Here is a 27,817-nt window from a genome sequence, read left to right on the forward strand (position 1 = left end):
CAGTCTAAATTAATGTATATTTGACTCGATTAAAAGGAAGAGATGAGACAAAAAATACTTCATTGGATCTCAAATTCACAGGTGCTTCATTGGGCAGTTACCCTCCACCAAAAATATCCCCAGGTCAACAATGGCAGCCGGAGGGGGGACACTTTTGTCATTCATGAAACAATTATTGGGGATGGATGTTGGTTAATTTGTGAGCCATGTGACAGGGAAGCCCATATTTGTACTCAAGAGGGTCAAAGGTAAAAACAAGCCACATTTGTTGGGGTTGGTTTGGTTAATATTTTTTTTAAATAAAAAAAAAAGAATAGATATAAATGGAAAATGGAAGATAACATTGGTGGAATTTTGCCCTTCTGTTGGTGCCTTGCTTTTCTGCACAGTGATGGGCCGCTTCCAGAGGAAGCAAACAACGAATAACCATTAAACGTGAAACACATCATCTGTACTTTGTTTTCCCCCACGTATGTGAATCCATGCTTTAGAGGGAGAAAAACAATTTATACCAATTAAATAATAATAAAAACCCTAAGAGAGAGAGAGAGAGGGATCTCAAAATGCTTTTGAAAATTTACTGCTCCTCTCTGAACCCAACCCGAGAGGCGACCCACCTCCCCCATGAAACTCCCCACTCTTTGTCGAGCCAGTATGTTGGGGATGCATATTTTACCAGATTTGGTTTCCCTACTTTTCAACATCATCCACCAGCTTCACTGTTCATCCTCCTAATAATTTTCCCCAGCCACTATTTTTTTCACTGCTTTCTTTCTTTAAAAGAGTGGAAACAATCAAAGAAAGCAACTCTTTTGGTCCTCCCCATCCTCTCTCCTTTCTCTCACTTCACAGCCCTCCTCTCCTCCCCAGGCCCAAACTTCCTTTCCCTTGCTTTCTCCCTCTCTGTATAGAGAATTATTTCCTTAATGAGCGGAAACTGGAAAAACGTAAGCCCATTCGAGATTTCTTGGTTTGTTTCAACTATTCGTTGTCAGAAGAATGGATGGTTGTAAACCCCACTTCAGTCTGCTGCTGCTGTTTGCTACAGTTATTGTATGCTAAGAGTCTAAGACCTCCCTCTGTTTTTCTATTGTTATTACTATCTCTCTTTTTATATACGGGCTTTCTTCAGGAATGGTTACTTACCGTATGAGTTTGAGTAAAAAAGAAAATGAAAAAGAAAGAAATAGAGTAGGTTTTTTAATTTTGTTGTGGGATGCCTTCATACTTGAGGCGTGTCCATTTCTGGGAATTGGGTTGTGAAGGGAAAAGGATCCCCCATTGTTTTTAGTCTTGATTTTGGAGGTGGGTTTTCCTTTTTCTGTGAAGCAAGATTGTGGGTGTTGTGAACAAGTTGGTTTCTTTTTTTGATCATTTGTGATTTTCATGGATGTCCGGTTCTTCTCCATTTGACTCTGTGCTTGTTGGGAGGAGTGGCTCAGGGTCAAGAGGGATGGATAAGGAAGGGGTTGTCATGAACTGGGAGATGAAACCCCCTTCCTGGGATGTGGAGAACCTGGTCTTCCTCTCAGGCAGGGGTGAGGGTCATATGGTTGGTGAGGGTGTGAGGCGTCAGGTCTCTTCCATGGAAGGGAAGCAACAGCGCAAGGGAAGCTGTATGGTTGATTTGAAGCTTGGGAGGTTGGGTGATTTTGGTGATGGGTTCAGTGATCTCAAGGCGCCTGCAGTGGCAGCGGCCGCAGCAGCTTCAATGGCTGTCTCTCCTGGTGGCTCAAGGAGGGGCAGGTCATCCAACAGCAACAACCAGGTGGCCGCTTGTATAGTTGATGATTGCAGTGCAGATCTCAGTGGGTGCAAGGATTACCATAAGAGGCATAAAGTCTGTGAGGCTCATTCCAAGGCTGTTAAGGTCACTGTGGAGGGTGTTGAGAAGAGATTCTGCCAGCAGTGTAGCAAGTTCGGTCGCTTTCTTCCCTTCTTCATCTTCTCTTTGCCTTACATCTCTCATGTTGTTGGTTCTACATGAAACATGCTCTCCTGGCTTTTTCTTTTTAGTATTTGACTTGGAATCTATTTTTTCATAGTTCATACTTTCTTGGTTTGAAGAATTCTAGTTAAGATTTAGTGTGTGTTGCATGTCTTTTGATTTAATATCTGTGGGTCATGATGCTTGGCTTGCTTATTTTACATGTTTTCTGCCATCTATGTCATAATTTCGGATTTGTTGGGGTTTCGAAAATGGGGATTATGGATATGACCATGGTTAAGGGTTGTAGTCTGTTCCCTCTAGGTATTTCTATAATTGTGCTGATTGGTTCTCTAGGCCTTGCTGAATTCCACTTTTCCTAGATTCTTTAGTACTTCATTAATATTGTTAACACTGCTGTATTTTTATTGTTTTATCTCATTTGTATTCAGTGGAAACACTGATGAGTGTTTCAAGTCTCTTTTTCCCTCATAGTTATCATCATCATCATCAGCTGCAACAGCACCACCACCACCACCACCACCACCATTATGTCTATTGCGGATAATGTCTTTCTTCTTTTGACAGATACCTTTATGGGTTCATTGTCAAATCGCACTCCAGTCTCTTATGATGAAGTTGGTTAATGTGGTGCTCGCTTGGTAATTGATACACATTTGAATTGTTTAAACTGACGGACTGGTGTTGTATTGGAAAGTTCTCATAATTGATCTAGACAGAAAAAGAAAATAGAAAAAAAAAACAGTGAAGAAGGTACAACGTTGTCCCACAAGACTCTCTCTCTCTCTCTGAACAAAGCCAAGGACAAGGTTTACTTGGAACGTGAGTATTTTTTTATTAGGGGATTCAGAATATTCACCACATTTTTACTACTAAACAATGAGCTTTTATTATTGAGTAACTCATGTTTGGCATGGATTTTAACCATAGTGACAAATGCCAGTGGTATCTTGAAAATATTATGATTTTACTTTTAAATTTTACATAATCAGGCTTTTTGTGAAGATTTTCCCAAAAAATGCAATTTCTAATTTATCAGGAGCCCAATAAGGGGATTTGACATAGTCTTTTAGGCTCTGTTTGGGAAGTGACCATGGGAGGTCACTGGAGTGGTAAGTGTGGAATCCCCACCTCCAAAACTGTTCAGAAGCCTGGAAAAACGGGAAAGTAGGAACTGGCAAGACATTTGCCAGTTCCAATTCCTCATTTCAGCTACCACCAGGGTGAGGTGGTAATTACTAAATACTACACCAGTGACACTTCCGATGGTCACACCGGTGACCTTCTGGTGGCCTTCCCAGTTCATTTATGAGAGTAATAACTGCATCCCAAACATGATGACCATGGAAGTGGGAAATCCTTAATGGATTTTAAAGAGTGCCTCAAAACGACCCAAAGGATTTGCTAAATCCATGACTATTATGGAATCCACTTTTTCATCCCCAAGATGCAGTTTCCAAACAGAGCCTTACAAAAGTTGCTTGTTCATGCTTTCTGTTGGCAATTGAAATTTGATTGTGCTATTTTTAATATTATTTATGTTTGAAATATCTTTTCAGTTTATTTGGAGATCATCTTGTTTAATTCATCATTTAGTCATTTGGGGTGAAACTGTCATGTTATAAGCACATGGCTGTACAACAGTACAAGAACCAAGTTAACTATAACTGTACCCAAGTTGATGTTATGGACGTATTATATTCTTCAAAAATCATGTTTACTGGTACTTTCTTAGTATATCAAGGCGTGCATGAGTTTGAAATAGAACTCAAGCCTTTTGTTTTGTGTTCTTTCTTAAACTCAAATTTATCTCATTTTTTCTTGGTCTAGAGTATTTGTAATTGATATCCTGATGCACGGAATCTGAATGACACTGCTTGTGATTTAACTCATTTGCCATACCCAGTGTCTAGGACCTGTTCAAATCCACGGGTTTAAGCTGTCTTTCACCTTTCTTCTGGTTCATGTTCTTATGGGCTGCAAATAGACACATCGAACAGCTTCCTTTTTAAATGCCTTTTCATGCTTAAAGAGTACTGCCTTTAGTGGATAAGGTACCGTCTTTATCTGCTTGGTGACTGAAATCTTTGAGGTAAAATGTGTTCTCTATCATGTGCATGATTCTTGGCCATAATATATCAAGGACATCTCAGTTGCTGTTTCCCCCCGTATGTTTTGGTTTAGTCCATGGTCTCCAGGCATATGATCAGTGGCACTGTATGGTTGAGCTTTATGCAATCATTGCAATGTAATATAACTAACAAAGAATGCTACATAATGTTAGACTATTTTGATTTCTCTTGTACTTGATGAACTGTCAGAGTTGAATGTTCATATCATAGACCACTCTATGGTGGCTATATGTATTTACTTACTATTAGCACACTACTACTTCCTATATAATGGGAACATAGCTGCATTTATTTTTTCATTACTGTTATGTGTTTGTAGACAAGCATTTTTTCAGTTTGGTCAGTAGAGCAGTGATGAAGAAAGTTAAATGTACCAACTACCACAAGCTAACCATTTTTCAGGAGAGGCAAAGTTTTTTCTACTTCCATGACCAGATTTTCCATTATCAAAGAAAAAAATATGCATGTCATTTTTCATACTGTTAGATAAGCTTCAATATCCCCACAACATCATTATTTTTTATCTTTTCTTTATCCTAAGTGTCCTGTTTTGACTCATGAAGTCCATTCTGCTCATGGTCAACGATTTATAGGGTGTGCAATTTATCTTTCTTTCCAATGCCTAGCGCTCTATCTAAAGCTCTTTTTGAGCTAGGAGTTAATGCACTTCTTATCACTTAACCCTTGTTGAGTAACCTTTTGATTGTCAAAATCTTGTAGAATGAAATCTTGTGTTTCTTTTTCTTGGTAAAATAGCTCCCATTATTAAGGGAAGCGCCTCCACTTTTTAATCTTGCACTCATGACAGTTTGATTTGGTAAAGATATGCTGACCTCCTTTTTCGAATGGAAACCTAAAATGCCTAAATTTGAGCAATCCAGTGTTTGGATTTTCTCTGTGTGTTTCAGTTTTGAATGCCTAAATTTTAGCACGGATCAATCAAATCTTTAGCTTTTCTCTTAGTATTTCAGATTTAAATTTCTATTTCGACACTAAAGGCAAGTCCATGATGAAATGCTAATTATGGTTTTCCAATCCAGTGTAATCTCTTTGTGAATGTATGCTATTTTTCAGATTTCATGCATTGTCAGAGTTTGATGAGGTAAAACGAAGTTGTAGGAAGCGTCTGGATGGACATAATAAGCGCCGGAGGAAGTCTCAGCCCGATATATCATCAGGAAGCTCAGTTTCAAGTATCCAAGGTTTGTATCTATTGAAAAATTTGTTGAATCTGGATTTTGGTCATTTAGTTTAAGGATGCTCAGAAGTTAAGCTACGGTGATCGTTAAATGGATCAGTGAATCAGGTCTGTTTGTTAAGTCTGATAATTGTTTCAATTCAACCAACTAATTGCTCTGATGTTTTCTACTTTTGACCATCCTTGTTGGATTGAGGTTCTTAAAGGATTTTGAGATAGGCTTAGGGTATTTCAGACCTTGGTTTGGTCCATTAAGTTTTCAGAGGCTATAAAAAACCAATCAGTGTGAAAATTTGTCTCTAGGCTTGTTTGGATGACTTGGGTCAAGTTCATTTGCAACTTTTAAATTATAAACTACTTGGTTGGGTCACCTAGTTTTAATCAAGAGATCTTGGGTTTCAGCCCCATCTGTAGCTATCCACAAGCATGCCTATCCTAAAGGTTACACACTACCAACTTGAACATGGACAAGTTCCAGTGTAGTATTATAAATGCATGACAAGCATCAGCCTGGTGAATCTTGACGTGGTATCAGGGGAAATTAGGTCCGGCAATCTTGTTCATGGTCTGCTAGATCTTTGAACATTGCTACTAAGGTTGAATTTTCTCTGATTTGTAGGTACCTTTTTTCTTCTGACAGGTACAGGTTTCCAATCGTTTATGAATCAGCATAACTTTCCAAATGCCATCCGGGAGCATAGCTGGACTGCTGGGTTTGTAAAAAGTGAGGAAGAAAATATCTACAACCACCAGCCACGGATGCTGTCCATGAACAGGCAACAGTCATTCCTTGTCCCATCATCTAGCTACTACAAAGGAAATAAACAGTTCCCTTTCTTGCAAAGTGGCGACATAAAACTCGGGAGCAAACCAATTGAAACGTCTGTTTGCCAACCACTTGTTACTGCAACAGCCCAGTCAGGAAGCAGCAGCAGAATTTTTTCTGATAGTTTAATCAGAGTTATAAACTCTGATCGTGCTCTCTCTCTTCTGTCATCATCGACACAATCATCTGGATCAAGTCTGAACAACATTAACCAGATTCCCATGGCTCTTCCTCTTGTCCAGGGTCTGGAATTCAATGGTGTTGATCGGTTTCCCTCTGACAAGGTTTTAACAATCAGCTCCTCCTCCTCGAATGGGTTGTCTCCCAGCGGTTTTTCATGTGCTGGAATGGTAGATGATCAGGTAGGCTCCGTGCTAGTTTCCAATGCAGGTCATACTGAGTTCCATGCCCAGGGAATGCTGCAACATGCTAGTGATGTTTCAACTTCTGGAAATGCTGTTGTGCAGCCCCTCCACTTCTCTTGGCATTAGGCTCAAGTGCAAGTATAACAGGCAGCCGTTTACCTTCCCTTTGGGCATTTCTTATTATTCCTGGGTTGTATAACACTTCTGAATTTGGTGTCATCAAATTCTTTATTTTCCTAATGCATTCTCCTTTTTTGTTGTTTTCAGGAAAGATTGTTATGTCTATGGATGATGATACTCTCTCGTTGCCACCATTTTACTTTCCTTTTATCTTGCATTGTTGACCCTGTTCTATTGCAGCATATTCTTTGCATGCTTTCATGTCTGCTGATGATATCTTGAGTTAGCTTTCTTCGTTTACTGTGTTGTGGTAGGCAGCATTTGATGTTAAATGGTTGAGCTCCGGTTCACTGTTTTTCTGATGAACCTCTGACCATCGGTCTTAGAGATCACGACATGTTCCTCCTGTGTGAAATGCTGGTCCAGCTTAGTTTTGAGTTCATGCAGGTTCATCCATGATACAAAACTAGGAAGATCATATTAGTAAAGGTTATTGTTTAGGGTAGCCATTACCTCCAAATCTCCGATCCCTGACAAAGATGAAAAATGCTGGACACTGGATGGTTGTAGGCATCAATGATAGTCAATATGATCATTGCAATATTAAAGGCTCTAAGAGATTATATGTGTCGACCTTATACTTGGGTCTTAATGTTTTCAAATAGTGATGCTTTATGGGGTATGTCTAAGGAGATATATAAGCTATGATTTTGCATAGAAGTGGGTGGGCTTCAACTTTTTGAATGCATGGAAAATTGGCATCATGTTGAATGAAAAAGTCTATTTGTCTATGTATTCTTTACTTGTATTTGTTATTTTGTATTCCAGGTCTGGATAATATATCAGATCTGACTACTGTAAACGAAGGATATATATACATGTTTTAGGTCATGATTTTATTATTGAAAATCGTGACAGCCGCAACTCCTTTCTCTTTCATCTCTCTTTCACGTGTGACAGATCCTAGTGAAATCTAACATGGTATCAAAGCAGAGATCTATCTAGGGCTCTGAAGCTGCTTCCAGAAGGTCTGACCTGAGAGATCGACCCTCATCCAATCAAGAGGTTTTCTTCTTCCACACTTTTCTTTCATATTCTTCTTCTTTCTTTCATTTACTCCTTTACTATTCTGCGTGCCTGAATATTTAGATTTGACGTGAATTTGCGTTAGACCTGAAAGACTTCAGTTCTTCTTTCTATTCTTGTCTCACGGTTCGTATTGAATATTCAGATTTGATTGTATACATGCGTCAGATCTGAAATATTCAATCCTTGCATCAAATCCCAAATTTTCTTGATTGTGCATATTCTTTGTCTCACACTTCCTCATTCTGTCAGATCTGAAATACTCAGATCTGATCGTGAATATTCTTAGTCTCGCAATTCCTATTTCTGCCAAACCTTGTTCGAAACAATCAGATATGATCATCCATCAGTATCAAATCTGGAATACCATATTTCTTGATTGCTGAATCACGCAAATCATTGTGCCTACAAATCGTTGTGCCTACAAATTATTATGCCTACAAATCGCTGGGTCCATAAATCGCTGTGCCTATAAATCGTTGTGCCTGTAAATCGTTATGTCTGCAAATCGTTGTGGATGAAATACACCTGTTGTCAAATTCCATATTCACGAAACCCTTTGTTCTTGAACCAGCATAATTCCCATCTGTGATTTATTAAAGTCTGTTCAGTGTGAGCTGTTCTGCTCCCTTTCCTGCATTTATCACATCAAAAAAAAAGAAACGACCAACAAGTTTCTCAAGCAGTGGACTGTGCATTTCATGAACACTTTGTTAACTTTAAGCTATGGACTCCTCCCATTGTTCCCAATCTGGTCTCTCTTTGAGTTTTCTCAATCAGCTTGTTTATGAAAAGTTGACCACCTCAAACTTCTTGATTTAGAAAAGACAAATCATTCCTTTTATAAGGAGTCAAGGTCTCTTAGGTCATCTGGATAGAACCGCTTCAGCTCCAGTGGAATTTGTTGCGCGAGAAGAGAAGGATGATAAACGGGCAATCTCAATTGTGTATGTCAAAAATGCAGAATATCTCCACTGAGAAAAGAAAGATCAGTTGGTCGCGTACATTACTTCTACACTCTCTCAAGATGTACTTATTGTCATTCTTGATAATTGCACAACCATGCAACTTTGAAGGAGACTGGTTCAGACATATTCATAAGTTTCTCAAGCAAGAATGGTTTTTCTCGAGAGAGAATTTCAGCTACTGAGAAAAGACTCCATGACTATCATGGAGTATTTAAATAAGATGAAGACTATCACAGATCAGCTTGCGGTTATAGGATGTGCAATGAGCGGCAGTGATATGGTGCACCAATCCTTGAGTGGATTGGGATCATAATATAACATGATTGTTACCTCATTATTGTGTTTGCCTGCTCTTCCCCCCTTTGATGAGCTTCGGGCTAAATTAATTCAGTATGAAATTACTCTGAAAGGCTTTTCTGAGGATAATCACACTCATACGAATACCCAAGAGGTCTTTGCCACAAGAATGACTTATGGTCGAGGACGAGGAGGACAAAAGCAAAATGGACACGGGGGACGTGGATTACTTCTCACTCCCATCGTTAGTCAGGGATCAAGACCCATTCCCACATGCTTCTTTTGCAACAAAAGTGGGCATATCAAAGCGAATTGTTGGCATAATCTTGAAAATAAAGGAAAGTCTCATCAGGCAACATCCAAAAGAAAGTTCAACAACACCAAAGACAGTGGGGAGATTAAATAATTGTTAATATCTGCTGGTTCGTTGACTCTGGGGCAGCAACTCACGTGACCGGTGATGCAGGTAAACTTTTCAAACCTATTCCCTATTTTGGAAAAAGCAAGATTGTCACCGGAGATGGATCTTACCACCCTGTTAGTCACATTGGAAAGTCTATCATCCCCGTGTCACATTCTACTCTTTGAACTCTTTAATGTCCTTCGTGCTCCCAATATCAAGAAAAATACTCTCTGTTTCTAAACTTGTTTATGATAATCATGCTTCGGTTGAATTTACTTCCTTCTCTGTGCAGGTCAAGGACCTTCGCACAATGAAAACATTCACTGAAGGAAAGAGACAAGGCAATATGTATGTCTTTCAAGAAGATCCATGTCATTCGGCCTGTCCTGCTCACCTAGATTTGAAGTCTGCATTAGTGTTATGTCTTTCTGAAAATGTTCTTAGTATCTTTGAATGTAATAAGCCTTCTTTATGGCACAGTGAGAGTCATTTTATTGAGAAACTTTCTAATAATCTCATTCTAAAAGAAAGTCTCAGTGTAGAAGAGAGAAGTCAAACGTGTTCCAGTTGTCTTTTATGCAAGAGTCATGTATTACCTTTTCGTTCTATTAATAAGAGAGCTTCAAAGCCTTTTTAGATAATATGTTATGATGTATGGGAGTCTGCTCCAGTCATCTCTGGATCTGGAAACAATTACTATGTAATTTTTGTTGACAGTTACTCTTGATATACCTGGATATACTTTATGAAAAATAAGTCTGAATCTTTCCTCTTGTTTCAGAACTTCCCTTCCTTAGTAGAAAATCAATTCTCTGAGTCCATTCAATTTTCAATGTGACGGAGGAGGGGAGTTCACATCCAGTGACTTCATTTCCTTTCTTCAAAATAATGGGATAGGAAGAAGAGTCTCCTGCCCACACACGCCACAACAGAATGAGATTGTTGAGTGCAAACATAGGCATATTGTTGAAAGTGCGATGAGTATGCTTTATGATAGTCATCTTTCCATTAATATGTGGACAAAAGCCTTTCATTCTGCTGTACATGTGATAAATAGACTACCCATGGTTGTCTTAGAAAACAAGTCTCCTTATAATTGCCTTTTTGGAATTCATCCTGATTATCATGACTTACGTGTTTTTGGATGTGTTTGTTATGTGCATATTGATCAGTCCTTGAGAAACAAGTTTCAGGATAGGGATTAGAGGTATAGATTTATGGGATATGCGGATGACTACAAAGGATACATATGTTATGATCCCATTAGAAGACACATCGAAATCTCGAGAAATATTGTTTTTGATGAGCTGCACTTCGATCATAAAATTGGCACAGGTGACACGTCCTCTACCTCAGTTGAAGTTTATTAGCTTTGGCTGAATTCAGAGCTTTTTGATAGTTCGAATGAAGAATGTCATTCAGACTGTGTGCAACACGAAGAAGAGAGTCCCAAGATCGTTGGTACATCGGAATCACAAAACTGTGAAGCACCACCACCATTGGAATCGGGAAGGTATAAGGGCATTTCCTGCACTAGACAGAGAATGGCTGTTTCCGGACTCCTAAATCGGGCTCAAGAGGCTGCACCTACCTCCTCACACACCCTTGTCGTTAGGAGATCCAGTCGCATGCGACATCCTATTGATAGATGGGTCAACTACAACAATTTCTTCATGGATTTTCAACTTTTTTTGACTGCTCTCAACAAGGAAGATGAACCTATTATGTACTACCAGGCAACCACTTCTAAGAAATGGGTAGAAGCCATGAATGATGAGATGCAAGCTTTGCATGAATGTGAAACCTGAGAAATTGTTCCCAGACCGCCTGACAGAAATGTGATAGGATGCAAATGGGTCTACAAAATAAAATATAAACCAGATGAGACCATTGAACGATACAAGGCAAGACTCGTGGCAAAGAGTTTCACACAAGAAGTAGGACAAGACTATGACGAGACCTTTAGTCCAGTGGTGAGAATGAGAACGATTCGAATAATTCTTTTCATAGTTGTTGAACATGGTACATTGAGTCAACTTGATGTTAAGAATGTATTTTTGCATGGAGATTTGAAGGAGGAAGTTTACATGGAACAACCACCTGGATACTATGAGGAAGATTGTAAGACAAATGTATGCAAACTAAAAAGGGCTATCTTTGGCCTAAAACAAGCATCTCACTCTTGGTTTGATAGCTTCTCTCTTGAGATTCAGAAGCATGGCTTTGCTTACTCCCTATGGCTTCGCTCACTCCCTACTAGATCACTCATTGTTCATCTTTAGAGGGCAAAATGCGATCACATTATTGCTAATTTATGTTGATGATATTGTCATCAAAAGAAACTCTGAGGATCATATCAAAGAAGTAAAGAAACTACTGAGTCAGAGATTCAAAACGAAAGACTTTGGTGCCCTGCGTTATTTTCTTGGAGTTGAAGTTGATAGCTGAGCTGATGGGTTGACTCTCACCCAACACAAGTATACGATGAACGTTCTAACCAAAGCAGGTATAAAGGATTGTAAACCTCTAGGGACTCCAAGTATTCTTTACCAAAAACTGAGCGCTCATGATAGAGACTTGTGTGAGGATCCCACCAAGTACCACAGTCTAACAGGGATGTTACAGTATCTCACATTCACTCAACCTGATATTGTTTATTCAATCAATCAGGTGTCCCGGTTCATGCATGAACCACGTACTGGGCATATGGAGGCTGTTAAAAGTATGCTCAAATATCTGAAAGGAACAATTGGGGATGGATTGATATATTCTCCACAACCATCTGACAAGGACATGCGCGAGATTACTGTATATTGTGATGCAGACTGGGCAGGGGATCCCGATGAACGAAGGTCTACATCAGATTATGACATCTTCATTGAAAATAATTTAGTATCCTGGAGCAGTAGAAAACAAAGGCCATTGCTAGATCAAGTACTGAGGCTGAGTACAGATCTATGGTTGCCGCTACTGCTGAAGTCACATGGGTCAGACATTTGCTAACTGAAGTGGGAGAAGTGATATCTCGGTCTGTCATGTTGTGCGACAATCAAAGTGCTCTCAACATGTCATTCAATCCTGTTCATCACAGTCGTGCCAAGCACATTGAGATAGATCAACATTTTGTGAGACAAAAGGTTGAAGAAAAGGAGATTGAGCCCGAATTTGTTAACACTGAAAGACAAGTTGCAGACATATTCACAAAATGCTTGACCAAGGATCGTTTTTGGACACTTAAATGCAAGTTGTTCATGGTTCAACACCATGATCAATTTGAGGGGGGTGAAAAAATTTATTTGTCTATATATTCTTTACGTGTATTTGTTATTTTGTATTTCGGGTCTGGATAATATATCAGACCCGACCCATTCTGTAAACGATGGATATATATACATGTTTTAGAAATGTTTTAGTCACAATTTCATTATTGGAAATAGTGACAGTCACAGCTCCTTTCTCTTTCATCTCTCTTTCACGTGTGACAGATCCTAGTGAAATCTAACATGCTGAAAGTTTGGTGCATGGGTGTTGCACCATTGGTTGGGTAGACTCCTATCAGTGCATGAGGAATTCATGAAGCTTGAGCACTAGTCAATAATGGAAGTCATACATCGCAGGGCATTTGCATACCATTCATTCTTTTTTGTTTCTTCGTTTCTATGGTTTGGAATGTCATTAGCTTTAACATTGATGAGGATATTTTAGATATTTGGACCATGCTGTACTTGCATATTCACATGGGATGTTGGTCTATAAATTATGCACTTCCGACCGTTCCTTAAGAATACCAACTCTCCTGGCTGCTGGTCTCAGCTTAGCTCTTCCATTTTACCGACAAGTGGTCCTAGTTGCCATTGAATTTTGGGGCATTGCTTATTAAAAAATTTGATGACCTACAAGTGCCAATGAAGTGGTGGACCATCGTTTGAACAGCTATTTTAAAAGGGCTTACAAAAGCAAATTGTTGTGTGGCGTTTTTCTTTGAAAATGGAACACATTCTTCAAGTTTCAAAACGGCTTCTAATTCTGTAACCACATATCTGTTTCTTGCTTGTGGAAGAAGATGGCCCTGAGGACTGAAATTTTTCAGAGTTTGTGTTTGGGGAAGAAGTTGCCAATATCTGTCGGTTGATGAGTGTTTGAGAAGGCTGCTGATGTTCATTAACTGTCCACTCTGGTCAAATTTTGATGTTTCATTTTCATGGTATGCCTGTACTTCAGATGTTTAGTTTCTTGTTTGATGGGGATCCATAGTTTAATGACAAACAATAACTAGTGTGTGAACAAAGTGCTCATTTATAGACCCCAGCCGTTGATTTTGAACCATCATCACTTATCATCATAGTCAAGCATTGTCTCATCTGCATGTTATTTGTACCTAACAAATTGATATGTTCACGATCATCATCAAGATCATACCTTGCAATCGCTATCTGATTAGTAATTTATGTATGGGAAGTGTGTATTCCTTTCTTTCTTTCTAGGTCGATGGTCCTACGTGTCTTATCTAAGAGAGAGAGAGAGAGAGAGAGAGAGAGAGAGAGAGAGAGTATGAAAATGCCAAGTTATTGGATGGGATCTCCATTCTATTACTTTGCTTTCTCTTCAGTGCCGCATTGGTTTTTGGCCTGTCAAACATCATCTCTTGTGCACAATAGTGGCATTATTAGGCTTGACTATTCACAAAACAACACCCATGGTGATCAATAACGGAGTTAACAGGCTTGAGCATTCAACCATGAATTTATAATATGCTTGGCTAAAAGAGAAAAAAAAAGATTAGAAACATAAGCCATAAACAGTATCCCTGAATTTGATTTTTCTTCTTTGTTAAAAATCCAAAATATAATTGAAACCTGAGGAAACTATGCCGGCCATGAAACATTTCTTTTGGATAACTAGGGAAAACCGGAAGCAGATCAGGTCATGCTGAACATGAGCGTTTTTGCTCATACCGACATCGTGGCCGTCTGTTTGTATTTTGGATGAATGCCACGTGGTTTTGTTGCCTTTTGAGCTTTTTAAAATGCAAATTGGATGGCCACGATGTTGGCATGAACAAAAACGCTCATGTTCACCATGACCTGATCTGCTTCCGGGAAAACCACCTCACTCATTCGCACTCACCGGTATAGAAACCCCATCTTACCAACCAAGGAGTACATCCAGCTTCAACCTCACAGCGAGGGACACACAACTATAGGTTTCAAACTTGTCAGGTTAGCTTAGGAGAGCAGATCAGGTGATCCGTAAATCACTTTAAGTGATTTGACATCTTCACCATCCATTGCGTCATCCCACGAGGACCTCACGGTACCAGACTCCTTAATCATGCAAACATTTTGATTCACCCATACGAGACCAGAGTTATCGGAAGCGCCTAGGTAAGTGGGGAAGCGCGCTTCAAAAGCGCGGAACATCGCACTTTCGAAACATGCGGGAAAGTACCCTTTAATGGAAAGCACACTTCCCATCACACATCCCCCGTGCTTCCCCCTCGTTTTTCTAGGTCGCTTCCGAGACGATTCTCGATTCGCTCCTAAGTGGTCCCACGCCCGCTTCCTAAAATTTTGAAAGTACCTCGCTTCCCGCACCTGCTTTCCTTATCGCTTCCTAAGTTGGCCATCTTGTAAAGCTCTTATGTTAGAGCATCTTCCCTTTCCTGTGCCTACCAGTGCCGGACTCAGATCAGATCTAAGCACTACTGAATATGACTTGCTTAATCAGATTCAAGTATAGATTTGGAGTCAGATGTGAAAAGGCAATGCAGAACCTAGATCCGATCAGCTAATCAGATAATGTAATCATGTCGAATTACCTATCGAATTTGGATACAGTTCTGACTCGAATGCAGAACTGCATACTGATCTGATGCAATTTTGTTTATCCATACTGACTAATCAGATTTATATTCAGTGGGATATGCTCACTTTTGAAATTAAGGGCAAGGGTTGACCCCTAAGTGAAAATTTTATGTTTCCTTTCTGCTTAGTTATCAAGTATTCACTTTTTTGACCAACCGAGGCTCTGCTCCTCTGGTAGCAGCTCACGTGTCCTTGTGTTGGGACATTGCAAGTTCGAATCTCAATGGTATTGCCCGTATAACTGATAGGGGACGTTTTTGGCCAAATTTGCAAAACCCATTAATCTCAAATGATTTTTCCTATAAAAATAGCAAACTGAGCCACAAGCAACTCATTTAACTTAAATGAGTCGAGTCCAAACACAACATTCGGTTTCGGCTTGAGTGAGCTGATAAAATATACATTTTTTGTGTAATATGTATCTTAAGTGTAATATATAAAAAGAAGAATGAATAAAATATATAAATAAAGTGAAGGATGCATGGAAAATATGTATGCATATAATAAGAACTATTAAGTGTAATATATAAAATATATATACTTTAAGTGTAATACATAAAAAACATATATGTTTCATATTTAAATAACTTAGCATTTTTTGCACTAGCTAGCTCGTGTTTGGCTTGTCTCGTTCGGAAATGAGCTCGGCTCAGTTAAACATGAACACAAACCAAGTCACGAGTGCAGTCCACTGGTAAACGAACCGAGCCCAAACATGCCCTGTTCGGCCCATTGGGGTTTTATCCTCAACTTATTAAAAATCTGAAAAAAGAAAGAGAAATCCATGAACCCCACCCAAAAATGAGGTCACTTACCACCATGTAACAGTTAATCATAATTTATATGGTTTATACCTCTTGTTACTCATGGAAGGAAATTAACTGGAGTAGCAGAGCCTACCCTATTTGGGTATAGGATGAAGTTTGATGAATGAAGACAAGCATGTCATCAACAACCAGAGGTAACATTAATTAATTAGGAACCACAGTGGGCTATTACAAACTAAATAATTGCACCCACCTATGGGCTACAAAGATGCCCTATGATCTTGGATAAGTATCAAACTTGAAATACCAAAACCAGGTTTAGTTCTAAGTGGGTTTCAGATCTGATCTGAGTCAGACAGATGAGGTTTGCAGGTGGTCTGGAGATTATCTGGTTGGGTCAGGCTTAGGGAGATCAAACCCATAAGTTTCATGACTGATGTGCTTTATAATTGGATTTTGTATGGTATCAACCTTCTTTTTTTTTTTATCACGGAAGGAACAGCATCTGAGCTCGAAGACCTGATCATGCTGGCTCAGCCTGCCATACTTACGGTCATCGTCCCAGAGGCATAAAACACCGAGGCAAGGACCCTCGCCCACGGGAACAACTTGCACAAGGGAATGACGCCCACAGGAATCGAACCTCAACTGCCCGTCTGACGGCCTAGGCCCCATCCCACTACGTCAAACCCCTCGGGGCTTGTATGGTGTCCACTTGCAAAAGCAATCTAAGACAATGAATTCATTTGCTTAAACAAATGGCACTCATTAGCTCATATCAACCAGAGTATCACATGCATAAGTGAACTGTGAACAACGGTTGTGAACACTCTTTGGATCTACATGAAGTGTATCTCGTTTCACATGACTGCCTTCTGATTTCTCTCAAAGTCTTATCAATTTCAAACACTCAAAAAACACCCCCATCTCAATGACTGTTTTGTTTTACAGAAGTTTTTTGTATTGGCAAGCTGTGGTTAGGCAGACCCCAACCAGATTACAGCAAAAGATTCATCATTACATTATAGATGATTTGGATTAAGATACCTAAACACAATTTAACCAAACACCAAGAAATATATTTATTAACCCTTATTATCCACCTTGTAGCATTTAAGCCTAGAGAATGGAAAAATGATGTTGAGAAGCTGGTAGCCAGCCGTTAATGATTTCAATTCAGGCACCCTTCAATCATCCTCTTGGCAGACTCGACAAGGAAATTCACATCAGCTTTTGCCCATCTTCGATCCAAACCTCTAACTTTCCAATAATAATATATATGAACTATGATCACCAGGAACTGAAAAACAATAATGCCCTGTTTGGAAACTAGTAGCTGGCATGGGAATTAGTGGCATCTGCCAAATCCTGAATTTGACAGCTGCTTTAGTGTAAATACAATGCCACTTTCCATCCCAAATTCATTAACTCCCATCCCAGCTACCAGTTTTCAAACATTCACCAGGTGGTAGTTTGCCAAATGCACCAACTCCTATCCCAGTTTCTAGATTCCAAACAGGCCCTAAGAAGAAGAAAAAACGATGGTGTTTGATGAGAAATGAGTGTAGAAATAGAGGGAGGGAAAAAAATTTTGGTTGGCACGTCCAAGTCTTCGTTCAACAAGTGTAAGGGCTCCAATAAAATATTTATTCATTGCTTTTGTGAAGGGAATAAATGAGAAAAAATCAAATGAGACAACAATATATATATATATATATATATATGTTAACAATTTGATCCCTACTTGCTTGTAGTGGTTGGTGAAAATGATTCCATTAATCTAGATTTTTGTTTAAGGACAGAGAATCAAGGTGGGTCTGGGCCTGGACTTGTTCGCATTGGACCCACGTAAGACAATGACTTAGTGGTCAGTCCTAGCTAGGGCTGTCAACCGTTCTGATCCTAACCTGATATGGCTTGACCCAGATCCACCTAGCAGGTTCCACAAATTTTATCGTCCCTGTGTTGGTTAAGACATAGTTATCAGGAAGCAAAATGGATACGGGAGGCGATGCATTAAGTGGAAGCAAGGAAGCGAGTGTTAAAATGTAGTATGAGAAGCGTGATTCATTTTGGAAGCGATTGTGGAAGCGTGTGACAAGCAAAAAAGGAGACGAGGAAGAACGAGTGAAAAGCGAAAAAAATAAATAATAACATAAAAAACACAAAAAAACACAAATAACAAGAGAAAGCGAGGGGGAAGTGAATGAAAAGTGAAAGGAAAACAAGTGGGAAATGAAAAGAATGAGATTTGAGAAGCGAGTGGGAAGTGTGCTTTCTCCCAAATGAGAAGATTCTCTCATATCACTCCCTTTTGGGGAAAGCGTGACAGTTCCCGATTCTCTCATATCACTCCCTTTGGGATCCTAACTATGGGTTAGGATCCCAAGCACAGACTTGTTTGAGTTACCCAAGGGACAGATCCAAATCCATCTTCAGATCCCGCTGCCTCCAACTTATTTTACATGTAAAACATAACATATAGAACAACGTACATAATAATTTGGACCTCATCATTCTCGATCTATCAGGGTCCAGGTAAAGCCATCCTGAATGTTGGACAGACCCACAGAAGTATCCAATGCTTGAGCTGATGGCGTAAATAAATGACCAATTGTACTTTTTCTGTTTTTGACAAGTAGGCTTCTTGTAATTTACTCGTTTTTCAAAGAGAATTGATTATTATTATTATTATTATTTCATTTAAGTCAAGACACACTAGGGATAATGTTTGCCACCCTCTTGGGTTGTAGACCCCCCAACTGAAACACCTTTTTCTTTCTTTTTGGTGCATATGACACTCCACATGTGATCTACATGTTTGGTTTAGTAGAAACTGAGCTTTGGATCATGCTTTTAGAGAGGGTGGTGTATGTTCCCCGTGGAACACGGGGCCGCGTGTTTGGGGTCCGAATGAGTGCCACGTTGGCACTCATTCGTCAGTTTGGGTGTGTACGACGGAATATTGCGGATCCCAAGATATTCCTCCGTACATAACTCCCGAATGAGTGCCAACGTGGCACTCATTCGGACCCCCCAACATGCGGCCCCGTGTTCGCGGGGGGAACATACAACCTGCTCGCATGCTTTTATGATGTGTATGTTGGATTTTTCAGAGTTTAAAATCAATGGTGCATATTAATGTACCAAATTTCTAACCCTCAAAAAATTGTATTTTTATGTTAGAAAAATATGATCGAAAGATCAATTCCTACCACTTTTGACCATGACAGCTCTTTATTGGAGGTTTGCATTGGAGCCTTTGCTACAAGCAGGACTCCAATAAATAGCTGTCAAGGTGTTTTGGTAGGCAAAGAAAAATAATGCAATGGAGAAAACACAAAAGAACAACACATGTTCTAATAAGATCCAAGCAATGTGCTGTAAAATAAAAGAACAAATAGTGCTAAAAAAAAACAAACTCCCAGGAAAATAACCACAACTATAAATTAACAGGAAAAGAACAAAGAAACAAAATGGTTGCAGTAGAATGATTTTAGAACACGGTTGTTAGTTGGTTCCTAGTGAGACTCTTCATTGTCCCAAAAGAAGTGTCTACATTGAGTGTCAGGCCTTAAAAGGAACAATCAAGGAAAAATACAAACCTATGAAGGCTAGACCAAGTAGAGTTGGTGCAGATAATGACTGAAAGCTGCCATCTGTTCATTTATCCCAGAGCATACCTACTCAGAATAACATAAATTAAGCATGGTACTCAGAATAAATGGTACTAAAAATCAGTGATTGGACGACAAAGACTGTAAAAATGGAAGTGTTCAAACCCTAAAATGCATCAATGGTATGGTGAAGGCAGCACTCATCATGCAACTCTTAGCTGCACTACCAAGCACTTCAATGGATTAAACGTCATCTTGAAGCAGCGATGAGATGCATTTTATGCATCCTTATGGCCCCAAAAGGGTTTGGCATATAGGGATGGAGACGCTAGGCTTTATTCCAGTTTGATGGCTTGGAAGAAGAAGGGGAGATTAAATCGCGCGTTTGATGGGGAACAAGTGTCCCACAGAAAGGTTTTCCTTGGGGAAAATTTTAATTATCCCGCACCATCAAACCCTCTTGGGGGACGTGTTAGTGAAAAGATCAGGTGCAATATGATTGCACAAAATTTGTGCATTAAGCACCTGATCACCCTCCATCTTGAGGACAGGACTCGTTAGTTGTAGGGCCCAAGACCTGATGGAGGGCGATCAGGTGCTTAATGCACAATTTTTGTTCAATCATATTGCACCAGATCCGAACTTGCCCAACTTTTCTCAAAGACTTTGTCATCTAAAATTTGAAAACAGCAGAGAGAGAGAGAGAGAGAGAGATTACCATGATGGGATTCACTATCAGAGACTCGTTAACACCTTACATCCTCACCTGATGTGCATGATAGTTATTAATTGATGGGAGCTACGTGATATTGGCACGGCTCAATCAGATCATAAGACCCAAATCCTTTGGAATTATAATCTGATTGAGCCATCCTAACATCACCTTTAAGCCCCCATTAAGCTGGAGAGATACAAATGCATGGGAAACAAAAAGTTTTTTTTTTCCAAAGAAGGAAAACAAAAAAGAACTATGATCACCACGAACTGAAAAACAATAAAAAGAAGAAAAAACGATGATGTGTTTGATGAGAAATGAGTGTAGAAATAGAGGGAGGAAAAAAAAATGGTTGGCACGTCCAAATCCTTCTTCAACAAGTGTAAGGGACCCAATAAAATATTTATTCATTGCTTTTGTGAAGGGAATAAATGAGAAAAAATCAAATGAGACAACAATATATATTAACAATTTGATCCCTAGTTGTTTGTAGTGGTTGGTGAAAATGATGCCATTTATTAATTTATATTTTATTTTTGAATTTGAACTTACTCTCTTAGATGAGAGGGTTGTGTATGTTCGCCCCCGATGATTCACTGAATCCCACGTCTGTGTTCGGGGCTTTAAATGAGCACCACGTATACAAGCACATGGGGCTCGTATTCCCGTGTATGTTGACATAACTTTGCATCGGACTCTGGTGTTGTTGCAAAGACTTAAGTACCCTTTCTTGCTATTCTTCTCATAAAGTGATGGTTTGAGAAAATGATAAAAATGCCCTTTATTCAAAAAAGAAAAAACAAACAGTTCAAAAAAAGGACAAACATGTCCTCCATCCAGAAAGTCGAGGATGATGTTGACTCTTCAAAGTCTTCTTCTTTTTCTGTTCAAAAAAAGGACAAACATGTCTTCTTCTTCTTTCTTCGTAAAACACTGTAAAACCCTCTCTCTCTCTAGAGAAGAAATCAAGGGAAACAAAGAGTTCTTCCTGGAGAAGGCCATGAACAACAACCCTCTCACTCTCTCTCTCTTCTCTCTCTACTTCTGTGCACATCCAACAGACGATCCTACATTGCTCCATCGTCATCTTCTTCTTCTTCCTTCTTCGTAAAACACTGTAAAACCCTCTCTCTCTCTAGAGAAGAAATCAAGGGAGGTAAAGGGTTCCTCCTGGAGAAGGCCATGAACACCAACCCTCTCACTCTCTCTCCCTTCTCTCTCTACTTATGTGCCTGATTTAGAGTTTTTGCCCTTACAGGAGGGGGGTCCGGGGGTTCATCCCAGCGTGGGTAGCATCATTCAACTAAATGAGTTGTAGATCCTGATTCAGAGTTTTTACCCTTATAGGAGAGGGGTCTGGGGGCTTCTCCCAACGTGGGTTGCATCATTCAACTTGAAGAGTTGTGGAGTCTGATTCAAAGTTTTTACCCATTCATAATTTAAGGCATTAGATCTCATGTTTGAACATCCACGCATGTGCAGTTTGCTTTCATCATGTTCAATTGCTTTCTAGATTATACTTTGAATTCTTGTGCATTTTAGATCTATCGATTTGTATGTAACTAGAGCTCATTTTAATTTTAAATTTTTACTGCAACTTCATGCATATGTCTTCATACTCTCCACCAAAAATCAGATCATTCTAAGTTTGTTTGACCCACTTTAAAAATCGAGATTCAAAACCTGTTATTTTGCACCGTTAGGATTTTAGCAGAATCATGACCAACTTGCGGAAGTGATTTCTCCCTAACCAGAGATGATCTTTCCGATCCGTAAAAAGGGTTGTTTTCTAAATTGAATCTAGTTTGTTCATACCAAATTTAAGTGATTTCTATAGTGTTTTCGTACCAGTTTTGGGTCAAAAACCATAACCCTGTCACCCTATGTCATTTTAACGGCTCAGATTTTGATCCATTTTGTTTGAATTTTATTTTCCTAATGGAAGATCATTTTTCAGTTCTGTAAAACGGGTTCTCTTCGTTTATGTGTCTAGTTAATCCTTGTAAATTTTTAGAAATTTTCATGGTCAATTACTATTTTATTTTGATTAAATACGAGAACCTTGTATCCAGATTTTATAAATGTTCTGATTTTAGCCCCCATATCATGACTTTTGTAGCACTTCTTTAACAAATCGTTATTTGATTGACAATATTCTTCAGCAAATTATTGTTATAATTTTTTTGAGTCTCTAATGAGTCTCTACTATGATTTGTAGTATTTTTGGGTCTCTAACGAGCCTCACAATGATTTATAGTGTTCTTCGATCTTTTAACTATGATTTATAGTGCTTTGGGGTCTCCAACGAGCCTCACAATGATTTGTAGTATTTTTCAGTCTTTTAACTATGATTTATAGTGTTTTCGGGTCTCTAACGAGACCCACAGCGATTTATAGTGTTGTTGGACCTCGCTATAGCGATTTGTAGTGTTTCTCGCTAAACACTACAGCGATTTGTGATACAAATCGCTATCTGAATCAGGATCAACTTGTCAGGATCATATCTCCCTAACCAAAGATCGGATTTCAAATCCGTAAAAAGTAGTGTCTTCGTTATGAAGTCTAGTTTATTCCTGTAAATTTTCAGCGATTTCTATGGTAATTTGATACCTCATTTGGATATAAAACCAGACCACTATCAGTCTGCCTTATTTGAGTGACATAGGTTTTTATTTCATTTTGTAAGAGTCATATCTCCCCAACGGAAGATGATTTTTCAAATCCGTAAATAGGGTTTTCTTCCTCTATGTGTTTAGTTTATATCTGGAAAGTTTTATAGCTTTTTATGCTCATTTGATATTTCAAACCTGTTAAAAACCGAGACATGTTATAAAATGTTATAAAACTTAAGAAGTTTGAAACTTCCTCTATGTGTCTCGATTTTTAACAGGTTTGAAATATCAAATGAGCATAAAAAGTTATAAAACTTTCCCGATATAAACTAGACACATAGAAAAAGAAAACCCTTTTTACGGATTTGGAAAATGATCTTCCGTTGGGGAGATATGACTCTTACAAAATGAAATAAAAACCTATGTCACTCAAATAAGACAGACTGATAGGGGTCTGGTTTTAGATCCAAATGGGGTATCAAATGACCATAGAAATCGCTGAACATTTACAGAAATAAACTAGACTTCATAACGAAGATACTACTTTTTACGGATTTGAAATCCGATCTCTGGTTAAGGAGATATGACCCTGACAAGTTGGTCCTGATTCGGATAGCGATTTGTATCACAAATCGCTGTAGTGTTTAGCGATTTGTAGTGTTTCTCGCTAAACACTACAGCGATTTGTGATACAAATCGCTATCCGAATCAGGACCAACTTGTCAGGGTCATATCTCCCTAACCAGAGATCAGATTTCAAATCCGTAAAAATTAGTGTCTTCGTTATGAAGTCTAGTTTATTCCTGTAAATTTTCAGCGATTTCTATGGTCATTTGATATCCCATTTGAATCTAAAACCAGACCCCTATCAGTCTGCCTTATTTGAGTGACATAGGTTTTTATTTCATTTTGTAAGAGTCATATCTCCCCAACGGAAGATTATTTTTCAAATCCGTAAAAAATGTTTTCTTCCTCTATGTGTCTAGTTTATATCTGGAAAGTTTTATAACTTTTTATGCTCATTTGATATTTCAAACCTGTTAAAAATCGAGACACATAGAGGAAGTTTCAAACTTTTTAAGTTTTATAACATTTTATAACATGTCTCGGTTTTTAACAGGTTCGAAATATCAAATGAGCATAAAAAGTTATAAAACTTTTCAGATATAAACTAGACACATAGAGGAAGAAAACCCTTTTTACGGATTTGAAAAATGATCTTCCGTTGGGGAGATATGACTCTTACAAAATGAAATAAAAACCTATGTCACTCAAATAAGGCAGACTGATAGTGGTCTGGTTTTATATCCAAATGAGGTATCAAATGACCATAGAAATCGCTGAAAATTTACAGGAATAAACTAGACTTCATAACGAAGATACTACTTTTTACGGATTTGAAATCCGATCTCTGGTTAGGGAGATATGATCCTGACAAGTTGATCCTGATTCAGATAGCGATTTGTATCACAAATCGCTGTAGTGTTTAGCGAGAAACACTACAAATCGCTATAGCGAGGTCCAACAACACTATAAATCGCTGTGGGTCTCGTTAGAGACCCGAAAACACTATAAATCATAGTTAAAAGACCGTAAAACACTACAAATCGTTGTGGGGCTCGTTGGAGACCCCAAAGCACTATAAATCATAGTTAAATGATCGAACAACACTATAAATCATTGTGAGGCTCGTTGGAGACCCAAAAATACTACAAATCATAGTAGAGACTCATTAGAGACTCAAAAAAATCATAACAATAATTTTCTGAAGAATATTGTCAATCAAATAACGATTTGTTGAAGAAGTGCTACAACAGTCATGATATGGGGGCTAAAATCAGAACATTTATAAAATCTTTATACAAGGTTCTGGTATTTAATCAAAATAAAATAGTAATTGACCATGAAAAATTTTGAAAATTTACAGGGATGAATTAGACACATAAACGAAGAGAACCTGTTTTACAGAATTGAAAAATGATCTTCCATTAGAAAAATAAAATTCAAACAAAATGGATCAAAATCTGGGCCGTTAAAATGACACAGGGTGACAGGGTTATAGTTTTTGACCCGAAACTAGTACGAAAACACCATAGAAATCGTTTAAATTTGGTATGGACAAACTAGATTCAATTTAGAAAACAACCCTTTTTACGGATCGGAAAAATCATCTCTGGTTAGGGAGAAATCACTTCCGCAAGTTGGTCTTGATTCTGCTAAAATCCTGATGGTGCAAAATAACAGGTTTTGAATCTTGATTTTTAAAGTGGGTCAAACAAACTCAGAATGATCTGATTTTTGATGGAGAGCATGAAGACATATGCATAAAGTTGCAGTAAAAAATGCAAGTTAAAATGAGCTCTGGTTACATACAAATCGATAGATCTAGAATGCACAAGAATTCAAAGTATAATCTAGAAAGCAACTGAATATGATGAAAGCAAACTGCACATGCGTGGATGTTCAAAAATGAGATCTAATGCCTTAAAATATGAATGGATAAAAACTTTGAATCAGACTCTACAACTCTTCAAGTTGAATGATGCTACCCACGCTGGGAGGAGCCCCCAAACCCCCTCCTGTAAGGGCAAAAACTCTCAATCAGGTTCCACAACTCATCAAGTTGAACGATGCTACAGTTAGTGTGCAGGTCAGTCGGTGTTTGATGGAGAAATGTTGGATCGTTTGTTGGATGTGCACAGAAGTAGAGAGAGAAGGGAGAGAGAGTGAGATGAGGTTTTACCCCTCTCTTGTAAGGGTAAAAACTCTGAATCAGGATCTACAACTCATTTAGTTGAATGATGATACCCACGCTGGGAGGAGCCCCCAAACCCTCCTCCTGTAAGGGTAAAAACTCTGAATCAGGCTTCACAAGAGTCAATGTATAGGTCAGTCGGTGCTTGATGGAGCAATGTATGATCTTCTAATGGATGTGCACAGAAGCAGAAATAGAAGAGAGAGAGAGAGTGAGAGGGTTGATGTTCATGGCCTCCTCCAGGGGAGATTTCTTTCTCGGATAATCCTGCAGTGCAGAGACTGGGTCTTAAATAATCATCTTCGAGGCACTTAAGTCTTTACAACCACTCCTTTTTCAAGAACCGTCATTTTTTTTTGCACCAATGGAGGAGAGGGTACTTAAGTCTTTGCAATCTTATCAAACTCCAACGCTAATTAATGCTGACAAACATGGGGATACGAAACGCACATGCTTACATACGTGGTGCTCTTTGGGACCCCCGATCATGAGATGTAGCTAACTGCCCTGTTCGGGGGGGGAACATATAACCTGCTTCGCTCTTAGATGGAGTAGACAAGCCGTAGATTCCCTTGTTGCTAGTTGCATGAACGCTTCCTTAACGTAGATTTTTGTTTAAGGACGGAGAATCAAGGTGGGTCTGGGCCTGAACTTGTCTGGATTGGACCCAAGTTGGACAAAGACTTAGTGGGTCACTCTTAGCTAGGGCTGTCAACCGTACTGATCCTAACCTGATATGGCTTGACCCAGATCCACCTAGCAGGTTTTAGGAGCTTATTATGAATGTGTTGGTTAGGACGTGGTTATCAGGAAACAAAATGGACGTGAGAGGTGATGCATTAAGCTGAAGCAAGGAAGCGAGCAAGGTTTAATTTTGGAAGCTATTGTGAATGATTGTGACAATCAAAAGAAGAGGGAGACGAGAGAGGATCGAGTGGGAAGCGAAAAAAACAAATAATAACATAAAAAACACGAAGGAAGTGGTTGGAAAGTGAAAGGAAAAACAAGTGGAAAATGAAAAGAATGAGATTTGAGAAGCGAGTGCGAAGTGCGCTTCCCCCACGTTTTCCCTCTCACTGGGAAACCCACAGAGAGGTGTGGGTCAGTGGATTACAGGCCGGAGGGTGGCCACTGACTGCCTTAGGCCGGTGGTAACCCGAGCCGCCGGCCGCTCCTCTCCTTCCCCCTTTCTTTCTTTTGAGCAGGACAGACCACCAGCGGCCGGTCTCCGGCCGGAGATACGGCCAGCCCGTCGGTGACTCCATAAACGTGGCCGGTAGGGTGGTTTCTAACCCTAATCCTTACCACCGGCCTCTTCCCCTATCCGTCGACAGTGGGAGTGGAGGGAATGGAACCGGTTCCCCTCTTCCTATTAACCCAAAAAACAAGATCGGTTTTGTTCTACTTCTCAATTAACGAAATGACTCATTTTTGGATTTCATTTTGACTCAAAACCCGACTCATACACACGAAACAGACCCAAACTTGATCCTGAACCCTATAAACCCGCCTCAATACTACCCCAAAACAAAAAATTCTCAACCAACCCATGAGCCAAACCCAAGCCAAACCCAAACTTTTGACCCGAACCCGACTTTAGACCCTATGAACCTAACCCTTTGTCAAACCAAAAATGACCTACAAGTATTAGGATCCAAACATCCACCAAGATCTGAAGAGGATTGGTTAGAGTACTGTATCCATGCTGAATATGGTTATAAAAATATTCCTAAATTCACAGGTTGAGGTGGTCCAAATGTATTCTTTAATTGGATCCAAGCAATGTGCAAACCTTCCAAGCGACTATTGTTTTTTCACAAGGTAGCCATATAGTGGTGGATGAACATTCATTAGATTAAGCAATTGATGCAGGTCAGGTTCGTAGAATAGCTACCCTTCACTTTTGGTTCAAAACTTATCCAAACCTAGTTAAATAATACCCTATTAGAACCAACCCAAATTAAACCTAATTTAGACATGAGCTCATACCCATCCAAAGTGAACTTCTTCAAACCCTACTTATACTCAAATTCATTGAAGTTTCAAAACCTATTAAGGAGATCTAAAACCTACCCTATCTCACCTTACCTAAACCAAACTTGCCTCAAAACCTGAGCTTATTTATAATGCATCATCAGTGGCAT

The 27,817-nt window shown here is 39.1% G+C and overlaps 1 protein-coding gene across 1 annotated transcript; it reads left to right on the forward strand.

The window, feature by feature from the left end:
- Positions 1-428: 428 nt before the first annotated feature.
- Positions 429-6,783, forward strand: LOC149851414 (squamosa promoter-binding-like protein 16). The gene is made up of 3 exons (XM_090000594.1): positions 429-1,917; positions 5,155-5,282; positions 5,919-6,783. Exons 1-3 carry the CDS (start codon positions 1,391-1,393, stop codon positions 6,593-6,595), a joined length of 1,332 nt encoding a protein of 443 aa, XP_089856720.1. The 5' UTR covers positions 429-1,390; the 3' UTR covers positions 6,596-6,783.
- The last annotated feature ends 21,034 nt before the right edge of the window (positions 6,784-27,817 follow it).

Source organism: Nuphar pumila, chromosome 1 (assembly GCF_984573655.1).
Source record: "Nuphar pumila chromosome 1, dmNupPumi1.hap1.1, whole genome shotgun sequence".
Taxonomy (NCBI): Eukaryota; Viridiplantae; Streptophyta; class Magnoliopsida; order Nymphaeales; family Nymphaeaceae; genus Nuphar; species Nuphar pumila.